Below are 12,890 nucleotides of genomic sequence, written 5' to 3'. Positions count from 1 at the left end.
AGTATAGTTACAGTATAGTTAAAGAGAAAGGTAGAGTGTTGGACTCTCAATCCCCAGCACTGCATGTGTCAGACTGGTGGTCTGATTTTTCCTTTCTCTCACGTAAATAAATAAACAGCTGTACAAAGTATTTTCTCTAATTAAAATGGAGCTAAATTAAAAATCAATATTATAATGGTATAGAGAAAAATGTTCAATTATTTAAAAACTAAATGAGGTACTTTAAAACAGTTAGTTAAAATAAATCAAATGATAAATTTTAAAGCATTCTGAACTAGATGAAAACATTCAGAATCTGTGTGATGGGCTGGGTGGTGGTGGTACACCTGGTTGAGCGTACATGTTACAGTACTCAAGGACCCACATTCGAGCCTCTGATCCCCACCTGCAAGGGAAAGCTTTGCAAACGGTGAAGCAGGGCTGCAGGTGTCTCTCTCTATCTGTCTCCCTTCCCTCTTAATTTCTGGCTGTCTCTATCTAATAAATAAATAAATAAATAAATAAATAAAGATTAAAAAATTGAAAAAAAATCTGTGTGATATAACACAAGCATATCTTTGAGGAAAATTCATAGCACCAAATGCTTGTATTAGATAATAATCTCAAATCAATGACGGTAGCTTCAACCATGAATCCGGTAAATAAAGACCAGAGCAATAGAAAATGGACAAGAAAAAAAAAAATCAATTGAAGGGCCAGGTGGTGGCATGACTGCTACAGCACATGCACTACAGTGCACAGGGACCCAGTTTCAAGACCCTGGTCCAGAGCCTTGAATTTCTATATAAAGACTGAAGTGATAACAAATTTACATAAACTCTTCCAGGAAACTGGAGAGGAACAGTGCGCACAATTCACCCTGTAAGGTTGTTAACATTATTCGGTTACCAAAACCAAACAATAACATATAAGAAAAGAAAATCTACAAATCGCTATCCTTTGAAACAAATTGCATAAAATCGTAATGAATTTTTTGACAAATTAATCCTAAACATATATTTAAAAATGCATTATCACCAAAGACTGGCTTAATATTTAAAAACCAATAAATATAGGGTCAGGGAGGTGGCTCACTGGTAGAGGGCTTGTCTTACATATGTGTTTCTAGCATATCAGTTTCTAGCATTGTATATGACTGAGTGGTATTCTGGCCTTTCTCTCAAAATAAACTAAAATTAAATTTAAAAAGTTCAATTAATGTAACAAAGATTCCAAGACAATTCAATGGGAGAAAAGGAAGTTTTTCAACAAGTGGTGCTGGAACAACTGTACGTTCACACCCCAATCTTCCCTTCATTCTCTCTATCCAAAATAAATAAATGAAATCAAAACAAAATAACCAACAATCACAATGATATACCAACTTCCACCAGCTAGCTACAGTAAGACAGACAATAGCAAATGTTAGAATGTAGAGAAATTGGAACCCTCGTACCTTGCAGCTGGGAATGGTATAGTCCCTTAGCAAACAATCTTAACTAAGCCTGCTTAAAAATAGCTACATACAGAATTACCATATAATCTAGTAATTTCATTCCTAAATGTTACCCCAAAGGGTTGAAAGAACTCAAGATACTTATAATGCAATGTATTATCTGCAATATCTTGGAAGGGGAAACATTCAAGTATCCATCTATTAAGGAGTGGATAAGTAAAACAGGGAATGAAATTTTGACATGTGCTACAACGTGGATGAATTTTGAAAACATTATGGTAGAGACAGACACCAAAGGGAAAAAAAAACAAGTGATTCTACTAATATGAAAAATTAGAGTATGCAAACTTTTAGAAACAAAAAATAGAAAAGAGGAGGCTGGGTGGTAGTGCAGTTAATCACACATGGCGCAAAGTGTAAGGACCGGCATAAAGATCCTGGTTCGAGCCCCTGGCTCCAACAGAAATCGAGAGGGATGGGGGTGATAGAGAGGGAGAGAGACTGAGAGACACCTGCAGCCCTGCTTTACCACTTGCAAAGCTTTCCCCCTGCAGGTAGGGAGCAGGGGCTTGAACCTGAGTCCTTGCGCATTGTAACATATGCGCTCAAACTGGTGCGCCACCACTCGGCCCCCTCAAAGTATTTTATATATAATGTAGCCATAATTTAAAAAGGGGATAGGCTTCTAACTGTTCTGTTCTCCTGTTCCTACCATTCCTAACTATATATATTTCCTTTGATCTATTTTAATATAAGAAACAAAGAATTCCAGCTAAAATCATGCTACACACAACTAGTTGTATTTATTAAAGCTCACAGAATTTAGTGCTTAAAGAAGGGCAGGAGATATACCTTACAAAGTAGTGTGTGGTAAGGGCCTGGATTTGAATCCCAGCATCATATGGCAACACTACATCAGGGGGCTCCGGTAGAGTAGGACCCAGGGGAGGAATCACACATACATGAGTCCCTGCAGAGTTCCAGCACCACACACAAAAAAGTAGGGAGTAAGTTTTATTGTATAGAAATTATGCCTTATTTTTCGATAATTGCTGAAGTCTAACAAACAAACATAAATTAGGTCATACTGCTCATATGCTCAGAAAACATCTAGGCTTACTAGATGTTATATACCATGTGCCCTATCTTGCCCTGTTCTCTGACCTCATCTCCCAAGGTTCCATCCACCACTGGCCATCTGGCTCTTTCTTGAATTTGTCAGATATCCTACCGTCATACGATGCCCTTGGAGTTTTCTTCTTTAGGATATTCAGGGAACATGCTCTCTAGCTCTATAAAATCTACTTAAATGTCAAAAGTCAGACTACCTTCCAAGACAGGAAAATCCAGCCTGAGAGTGAAATCAGTGTGGTTGGTACTCCTGATCTATGACAACCATTAACAGTGGATGAGAAGTACTTGTTTTGAACCTTATTTAGAGCTATAAGCCACAGTCAGGTAGTTCCTAAATGCCTTTCCTCTTTACGTTTATCCACCATCTTAAATATTCATCTCTCCATGACCAGGAGCAGGGACAAAGAAATCAACCAATAAACCAGAAAAACTCTCTTCATTTGGAAATACATCTCCTCTATTATCACCATTTGGCCCAACTTCCTTCAAACTCCACTTCCTGCCTGTGGTCTTCTTTCACACACACCTTAAATAAGCTCTGATCTTCCAAACATACTGTACTCTCAGTCCAGACACTGTTCTCCTTATTCTTCTTCACCTGACAACTTCTAGTCACTGGTCAACTTTCAGCTGAATCATCTCCTTACCTACTTCTTCCTCAAACCCAGACACTATCACATTGCTTCAACATGTTTCTTAGTGACTTGTACTTCTTTATTAAACTACATTGCAATTAAATAACTGTTCATGTCACTGGCAGCTCAGTGACTATCTTCTTGTTAAAAACGAACTGCCATGAAAGCAAGACTTGGTATGTCTTATCTACTATTGTGTCCCCATAGTAAGTTCAGAGTCAGTTGAAATAAATGGCTAGTCACTAGACAGGAGTCTTAATAGCCATGGATTTGTTCTAGACAAACATTTTCCCTTAAACAGGATGATTGGTCAATTAATAAATAACCAATGAACACATGATACATCAAAACAGAAATATGTAAACTCACCCTATAATAAATGGATCTGTATACTACTCCAAAAAAGGTTAAGTGCAAAACTAAATACCTAAAATACACTTAGGAAGGGAACAGAGATAACTTACTAGGCAAAGGTGTGTGAATTATCAAGAGTGTGGTCCAGGTTCAAGTCCGAGTACCACATAGTTCCACAGCATGGGGGAAGCTCCAATGCTGTGATTCCCCCTACCCCCAATATGAATAGGGGGGAAAAAACACCAAAAAACCAAAAACTCAGGTTAGAAGCATCAAAGTCACACATGTTCAAGGCTCTGATTCCACTTTCCAAAAACAAATTGCACATAAAAATACCATGTAAGCCAGTATATCCTCAATAAAATGATCAAGTCATTTTAAACTTAGCACACTCCCTTCCTCCCCCTTCCCTCTTTCTTTTTTTCTTCCTCTTTTTTTTCCCCCCTTTGACACTGGAGCTTCACCATTCCAGGCTCACTTCTTTTCTTTCAGACAGAAAGGCAGAGACATAGGTTAACAGACAGAAAGACACCACAGCACCAAGGCTTCTTTTTGTGTAGAAAGGTCAGGGCTTGGGTTGTGCCTATGACAAAGCAAGAGCTATCTTGCCAGTCCCTCTCTTCAATCTTTCTGATGAGAAATACAGTAAATACCAATTTCCATTTACTGGATACATGTAGAGTTTATCTACTGCTGATCCCCAGCAGCATCACCATAAGCCAAAACTTAGCAGTGGTCTATAAAAAAACCAAACCAAACCACTACATTCTGAGTACCATGCTGGTTATGCAAGTGAAATGAATACTTGTATTAGAGTTAAATTGTATGGAGAAGGGAAATTTTCTTCAAGTTCTCTTTTCAACTTCTATCCATTTTTTTTTTAAGCCAAGAGAAAATAGGTCTAGCAAAATAGCTCAACTGGATAGTGTACCTGCTTTGACATGCACACAACCCATGTGTGAGCCCAGTCCCCACCACAATGCAGGAAGCTTTAGTGCTGTGGTATCTTAGAATTGGTTCTCTAACAACTCTATCAACGAACTCAGAAGAACAACTTGAGGAAAACAAAATTTGAGAAAAGGTAGAGTGAAATCAGAAAGAGGTGTTTTTGTATGTGGTTAATGCCTTGAATATATCAGAAATACTAGACCATATTTCTTAGTTGGATCTGCCTATCTATGTAATATATATTCCCTTTTCAGCAGCTTTCTGTTACGTTTCCTATACTAGGAATCTGGCTGTAATTTTCAAACTCTAAAACTGTGGAGTTCTTTCTCTTGAACAGTTTGCACCAACCACAAATACTATTTTGATCTGAGCAGCATACCAAAGCTCAGGGCCACTACAGGATAGAAAAGTAGATAGGCATGCTTTGGGCCATTAGTAATGGCCTAAGATAACTGAAATATGCCTGGGACAGGCAGTGTTGATAACTGAACCAATGTGTGTGAGTGAGGGCTGGGGGTACCCAACAGATGAGTATAAAAAAAGCCAAAACTAAAGAGTAAGCAGACCTGTTCAGTGGGGGTGGTAAGGGGCAAGCATGATGTAGAAAAGCCATTCTCCTGCAGATAGACTAACTGGCACCGGACAATTACTCCCTGTATGACACTGGTCCTCCAGATTCCTGCATTCAAGCTGAGGAAGTTATTTCTCAACTCTTCCCTAGACAATAGGGGAAGCAAATTGGACTAAAGAGATCATGGTTACAAAGTATAAAACACAAAGGGTACATATATGTCTCATAATCTGCACTGCCTACAACTGTGGGAGTCCATTAATTCTGAACACTAAAGTAATGATTGAACCCACAAATATGAAATGCAAGAGAAGTTGCCAAGTAAAGCTGATACCTTTTAAAAGATACGTCTTTTCATACAAAAAGCAAAAGAAACTTGAAAAGAATTGAGTGGCATTAAGGGGCTGAGCTAAGGGGCCGAGCGGTAGTGCAGAGGGCTAAGAGCACATGGTGTGAAATGCAAGGACTGGTGTAAGGATCCTGGTTCAAGCTCCCGGCTCCCCACCTGCAGGAAGGTCACTTCACAAGTGGTGAGACAGATCTGCAGGTATCTGTCTTTCTCTCCCCCTCTCTGTCTTCCCGATTTCTCTTAATTTCTGTCATATCCAACAACAGCAATGGCAACAATAATAGTAACAAGAAGAACAAGGGCAACAAAATGGGAAAAATGGTCTCCAGGAGCGCTGAATTTACAGTACAGGCACCAAACCACAGCAATAACCCTGGAGGCAAAAAAAATAATAATAATAGAGCAGCATGAAGAAAGGAAGTGAAGGAGACTGCCAATCTCAAGATGACTACTGCAAAGTTCAGAATCAACAGTCTAATTTAGAATGAAAGGCCAGTTCTGGCTTACTAACCCTAATGTGCACATGTAGATTTACACATGGAAAGCAGAAAACTGTATATGAACTAAGACACATGATAAAGGATCAGGCAGCTGTCGCTGGCAAGCAGAGGACAATCTCCTAAAAACCCACCTGTGTTCCCCAAATTAGCTAGTTCTTAAAGCCTCAGGCTCTGCAGGAAACTTACCCTGTGACACCAGCAAATGCTGTCCCCTGTAGGTAGTTCATCACTACTACAGAATAGTTCATGGAATTAAATTCACAGAAATACGGTAATAGTACATACCCCACGGCTGCAGAGGGGGCTGTAGGGTTATTCTTCAATTCTTTCACGTTTACCACCTGAGGAACATTCTTCAAAGTTGACTCAGTCAAAGTACTTACAGCTATTAAGTAGAGAAAAAGAGGCATTGATTGCAGCAACAAAATAAAATAAGACAACCTAGCCACAGAAATAACTAGAACACAAGCAGAATTTAACTTTTCCATTTAAAGGGAATCTACTCTAGGTAGTTCTGTAACTCCTCTCAATAGACAGAATACCTGGCCTACTCTACTAATTAAGCTTATAGAATGAGACCTGGTGTAACTTAACCCCATGTACTAGTCTCGGAAAAAGGAATTTCCTGGCCAGCTAACTTTTATAGAACAGAACTAAGACAGACAACCTGCAACTTGTTGTTTTGTTCTACAAAAGTACCAAAAGAACTAGAAGATTAGCAGCATTTAGACTTAGGGTTCCTCCCTATCTCACTCCTTTCCATGCTGTTTCTTTTCCCACTTTATTGGAGGGTTAATGTTTTATAGCAGTTACCTACACGTGGGTACAATTTCCCAGCTCTGCATGACAGGTCAGACTCAGGATTGTCTAACATAGGCTTATTGCTAGACTGTTGGGTACTGAAAACAAGCTTCCTCTCTGAAGGAGGTTCATCCTTTAGTGAGATAACCATAATGGATAAAATGTGAAAATTATAGCTTGGATTTTAACACCATGATATTCTTTTGGGGGAAGAGGCCCCTAGGCCTGAATTAACACATGGCAACAGGGATTGATCTAATGCCTACCTATCTGTTTAAGGCTCATCAACTTTCATGTCTCTTAATGTCTAGTAAGTTTAGGCTGTATTATAAAAAGACAACCAAGAAAATCTAAGAAACATTTGGATTTTCTGGATGTTTGAGTAATTTGAAAGCTGTAGCCAGGTATAAGTTTGGAGCTAGGTGACTTGGCTTTTACTCCTTCCCTCAGAAATGCTACCAAGATAGCCCATGACTATACAACACTTCATTTTTCATATAAAAAGTGCCTATATCTTAAAAAAACAAACAAAAAACAACCTTGCTTCTGAGGGGCAGGGAGGCAGTGCCGTGCTGCATAAGGCTAACATGTTAAATGTGCCAATACCCAGGTTCAATCCCCTAGTCCCCACTTGAAGGGGAAATCTTCACTAGTAGTGAAGGAATGCTGCAGGTCTCTCTCATTCTCTACCTCTTCATTCCCTATAGATTTCTCTTTATCTCTATCCAATAAATAAATAATTAAAAAAATATGTTCCTTCTAAAATGAGAAGAGATCACATTACTTCCTATTCAGAATCCTAGCAGATTTTAAGTTTATGAACAGTTTGATTTTGAGTCTCCAGCACAATACTAAGATTCTATTCAGTCCAAGTAATATTTATTGAAAACATCACAGAATTCTAATTTTTCAGATGACTCAAATGTACTTAAAAAGTTATCTTGTGGGAGTCCAGCGGTAACTTAGTGGGTTAAGCACAAGTGGCACAAAGCATAAGGACCGGTGTAAGGATCCAGGTTTGAGACCCCGGCTCCCCACCTGCAGGGGAGTTGCTTCACAGGTGGTGAAGCAGATCTGCAGGTGTCTGTCTTCCTCTCCCTCTCTGTCTTCCCCATCTCTCTCCATTTCTCTCTGTCCTATCCAACAAGGACAACATCAACAATAATAACTACAACAAGAGCAACAAAAGGGAATAAATATTTTTTTAAAAAAGTTATCTTGTTAGGGCCAGGGAGCACACCTGGAAGAGTGTAAAGTCATAGTGTACAAGGACCTAGGCTCCAGTATGTGGTCCCTACCTGCAAAAGGAAGCTTCACAAGTGGTGTCTCTCTTTTTCTCTCCATAGCTATCCCCCACTCCCCTGTCTAGCTCTCTCTGTCTCTATCCAATAAATATCTGAACTTTTCTTAGAAGCCTTTAATAATAAAATATTTTTGTCTAAATCAAATCACATCTTTTTATGCTTTTAAAAATAATAGTTGGGGCCAGATAGTGGCACACCTGGTTGAGCGCATGCTCACAGATCTGTTTGTAGGGCTGGAGAGAGCTGAATGGCTAGGGTGTGTACTTGGCTGCTCCCACTCCACCACCCCACGTTTGAGCCCTTGCACCATATAAGAGGTATGGTGGCAAATGCTAGAAGAAGAAGAGGTATGGTGTCTCTCCTCTGTCTCTTATTTCTCTATTTGAAGGAAGTGGCCTAGAGCAGAGAAACTGAGCATGCAAGGCTTTAGCTACCCCTTCCCCTACTCCCCCCTAAAAAAAAAAAAAAAGATATTTGTAGCATTCCTGCCTCTGCCCCACTACATGCCAGCAACACTGCCACTGCCAACTATTTTATTTTGAGGAGTGGAAGAGAGACAAACTTCCTTTCGTGGAGTATCACTATCTTGTACAAATCATACCTTGGTGTGAAATTAAGTCCTTAAATGAAGAACAATTACCTAGAAATCCTAATGGAGAAAATTTGGGATACTCACAAACCATTGAAAAAATATGTGCTGATTAGTTCATTAGTTTCCATTTGTAAAGACAAAATTTGCCACCTTACAAAGCTGTACTAGGAGCCAGGTGGTAACACACCAGGTTGAGTGCAGACACTATCATATGTAAGGACCCAGATTCAGGCTCATGATTCTCCCCACAGGAAAGCTTCATGAGTAGTGAAGCAGTGTTGCAGGCATCTCTCCCCTCTCAATTTCTCTCTGTTCTATAAAATAAAAAAGGAAGGAAAGAATGGAAGAAAAAGAGGGAAAGGAAGGAAAGAAGGAGGGAGGGAAGGGGGAGGAGTGGGCTGGGGAGACAGCATAATAGTTTTGTAAAAGAATTTTATGCCTTCACCTCTGGGGCCCCAGATTCAATCCCTAGCACCACTAAAAGCCAGAGCTGAGTATATATGGAAAATAAAGGCTACCAGGAGCAGTGGATTTATCAGGCAGGCACCAGACCTAGCCATAACCCTAGGGACCATTAAAACAGAAACAAAATAAAATAAAATGCTATACTGCAATAGAAAAAACAAAGAAGCAAAAAAGAAAAAGGTTAGTCTGGGTTCTGCTACTTAATAGTACTTGAGGAAAAAGCAGGTACGCTAATATACTTCATAGGACAGTGGGGTCCCTAAGAAACTATGAGGTAATTACAATGTTAATAGATGATCTGACCGAGAAGATCACATTTGGGCTTAAAGCAGACACTACTTAAAAGTGGGGATTAACAGTTTCATAAAACACATCCACACAAAATAAAACAAAAACAAAATAAAAAACACTGGTTTCCCCTTTAACTGAATGTGGGAGATCTCATACCTCCCAGTTTCAACTTTGAAAAAGTTTCAACTAGTTTGTATTCTGTAATCTTGAACTCTGCCTCAAAGGGATTGGAAACTGTCATATCAGTCTTCTCTTTTGAGGGGCAACAAAGAGTCAGCTGTTTCTTGGCACCTACTATCATGGCCTAGGACTCAAACTAGTCACAGCGAGTCTCTGCACATATGTGGGGCCACACTTTTTACCTGGTGCCTGACTGGCCATCTGTCGTCTTAGCGCTGCAGCGGCGGCTGCCTGGGGAGCTGAAATGGGATGGGAAGGACCAGGTGCACCATGCTTCACAGTTTTTGTGGCAAGCATTGTGCTATCAGCCCCTTGAGGAATAATTTTGCTAGTAGATGTAGACACTAAGGAAAAAAGTAAAAATAAGTGAGAGTGGGTGAGAAGATGACTACATGAAAGTTAAAATGGTAAGTTCTCCATGTGAGAGAGCAAGAAAAACGCTAAGATTAAAAGTCCTCCAGCATTCAAAGCAAAGTGCCAGTAAAACGGTAGGATGGCAGCTAGACCTTTCAAAGATATCACATGGAGTGTGCATGCCTACCTCTATAATAACAGATGCTGTCATTTTTTTCTGAGAATGAGATATAACTTTGATGCCAATATGGATCAAATGTCTACTCTTCTTTCATAAAATCTCTATATCCCAGTACTTCATGATCACAACTGTTTGTGCTGGGATAGAAGTCACTTCAGTGCAAAGTCTTAACACTTTAAACAAAAGGTGTACACAGAATACTTCACTGAGTCAACACTGACAGCAAGCACCATAGCTTCAAGTATTTAGGGAGAACACTGCTATAAGTAGAGTCAGAGAGAGACAGAATTTGAAAGCATGAGTGAGGGTGCTGCTACCTACCAAGGCAAATAGCCTCTCCTTTTTACTTCCAAACAGACCCTCACTTAAGGGGTTTTAGGAGATGGCTCACACAGTGGGGTGCACACTTTGCCAAATATGAGGATCCATGTTCAAGATCCCAGTCACCAAATGGGAACACCGTGCATATCACCAGGGGAAACTTTATTAAGGTGAAGCAGTGCTATGGTGTCTCTCTGTTCCCCTGCCCCCCCCCCCGTCTCTTATCTGTAATTAAAAAAAAACAAAAAAAAAAAACAAGCCCACATGGGAGTGATGAGACCATGTAGGCATGACGCCCTAGTACTAAAAATAGATTATCAAACCAGTAGGGCACCTGGCCTGTTGTGTATGTGGCCCACATAGGAGGATCAGACAGCTACAGAGTATCTCCCCTCACCTCTCTAAATAAAAAGTTGGTCTAGTGGGTGAAGGAGACAGAACAGTGGTTATATAAGACTTTTATGCTTGAGGCTCTGCATAAAAACAATGGTTATACAAGACTTTTATGCTTGAGGTTTCAATTCTCACTCCATACCCCTACTCCAATATGCCAGAGCTGAGCAGCGCTTTGGTTTAAAAAAAAAAAAAAAGGGGTGTGTGTGTGTGTGTGTGTGTGTGTGTGTGTGTGCTGGAAATGATGAAATTGCACATGTGCAAGGTCTCAGCTCTGTAACAAATGTAGGAATAAATACCACAGCGTGGAGCTGGAAGCTAGCTTACTGCTATGTGTGAGGTCCGAGGTTAAAGTGCCAGCTCTACAGAGGAACACCACGGACAGCACTGGGCAGGTATGTGGGGTGTACATGTCCATGCATAGTAAAGAGTCCTGTGTTCTTCTTCCTCTCTTTCTCTCCCTCTTCCTCAAAAAAAATTAATTAATGAAAAATGCAGCTAGGAAGGTCTGTCAGGAATATGACACACGCACAAAGCCTTGGATTTAGTCTCTCATGCTGGGAAAAAAAAAAAACACCAAAAAACCAGAAACAAAACAAATTCCAAAGCAGGACTTACTGATAAAGCTGTAACCATCTCCTCTACCTTACAAAGTCCTAACAACTGATTCTAATGGTAACACATCTCAGCAGAATAGTTTTCTAATTTCTGAAATATTAGCAGAAAAGATTGAAAACAAAAACTTGTTTGTGATAATATAAAACCCAGTGATAGTTCCTCCACTAGTGAGAAGCCTAATAGGGTAAAAAGTGAGTTTTCTACCTTATTGCTTACTTACTTGAATTTCCCATCACACCAGGTGAACCATGAATGAGGTGAGATTTAGAAAGAGTAGCTGCCTGAGGCAAGAGACAGGGCTGGATGGAAGGAGTGCGCACCACTGGGGCATGCCGATGGACCTGGACCACTGCCTCGTCATCTTTACAGGAGGGCCGTGCATCTTCACTTTCCAAAGACTGGGAAATAGAGGATGTTGAGCTGTCTTCATCCAGGTCTTCATAGTATCTTTGAGACAGGAAAGCTGACCGAGACAGACTAGCTACAAAGTCCAAAACAAGACACAATGCAGACAACTCAAAACATGCCCACAAGTTCTTTAATTTTCATGGTAAAAAAAAAAAAAAAAATCAACTGGTAAAACAATTCAATTATTATTTAAATAAAAGTGGAAGCAGCTGTTGTCAAATGTGAACCAAGATGTTTTTCGGTCTTTGCTATAATTGGGCTTTAAAAAATAGTGCTGTATATGACAAAAATATTTGACTGTCAAACAGAAACAAGTGAGGTGAGACACAGAAAAAATATTGGTGTAAATAACAGGAGAACATGATCCACCCTAGAAGTTCTTTAACAGGCAGGATAAGAACATATGAGAACAGTAATAGCCTTCCAGAACAGAGTGTAAAAAGTTTGCAGTAATTTCCAATAAAAAAGGTCTAAACACTGGCCTAATGCTGACTGGAGAACACACAGTGTCCTGAGTCCTCAGGGCTGAAATGTTCCCAGAGATATCTGCTACACTGCTGATAGGAATGTAAAGTGGTGTAGCCTCTTTGGAAGACTGTATGGACAGTTCTTCAACAAATAAAAATGCAGTTACCTTATGATCCAGCACTACCACTCTTAGGCATTTGCCCAATTGATACTCAAAACACAAATTCAAACAGACATATGCACCTCTATGCTCATAGCTGCACTAAAGCCAGAGCAGAAGCAGCCTAAATGCTCATCAATAGATGACTACCTAAAGAAGCTATGGGATATATTCCATGGAATACTACTCTGCAGTCAAAATAGATGATACTGTGTCCTTTGGGACAAAACAGAACTAGAGGTGATTGTGCTTAGTGAAATTAAGTAGAGATGAAAGACAACTACTAGATGGCTTCATTCATATGTGGAGTCTAGAGATCTAATTCATATGAACTTCCCACACACGCACACGCACAAACAGATTATTTCTCCTCTTCCTTCTTCTTTTTCACCTCTCGGGTTATTATTGGGGCTCAGTGCTGGTACTAC

The 12,890-nt window shown here is 39.9% G+C and overlaps 1 protein-coding gene across 3 annotated transcripts in view; it reads right to left on the bottom strand.

Moving 5' to 3' along the window:
- The window catches only part of NUP214 (nucleoporin 214), a 109,590-nt gene that overhangs the window by 43,812 nt on the left and 52,888 nt on the right, over nt 1–12,890 (bottom strand). For 2 of the 3 annotated variants that reach the window (XM_060200395.1, XM_016191385.2), the window contains exons 22-24: nt 11,647–11,907; nt 9,742–9,903; nt 6,212–6,311 (exon numbers count right to left, since the gene is read on the bottom strand). In XM_060200395.1, the coding sequence (XP_060056378.1) occupies nt 6,212–6,311; nt 9,742–9,903; nt 11,647–11,907 (523 nt within the window). The remainder of the gene's footprint in view (nt 1–6,211; nt 6,312–9,741; nt 9,904–11,646; nt 11,908–12,890) is intronic. The other variant, XM_060200396.1, reaches the window with a different exon arrangement.

This window comes from Erinaceus europaeus, chromosome 10 (assembly GCF_950295315.1).
Source record: "Erinaceus europaeus chromosome 10, mEriEur2.1, whole genome shotgun sequence".
Lineage (NCBI taxonomy): Eukaryota > Metazoa > Chordata > Mammalia > Eulipotyphla > Erinaceidae > Erinaceus > Erinaceus europaeus.
Note: the sequence above shows the minus strand (reverse complement) of the source record. Positions and strands in the feature narration are given on the sequence as shown.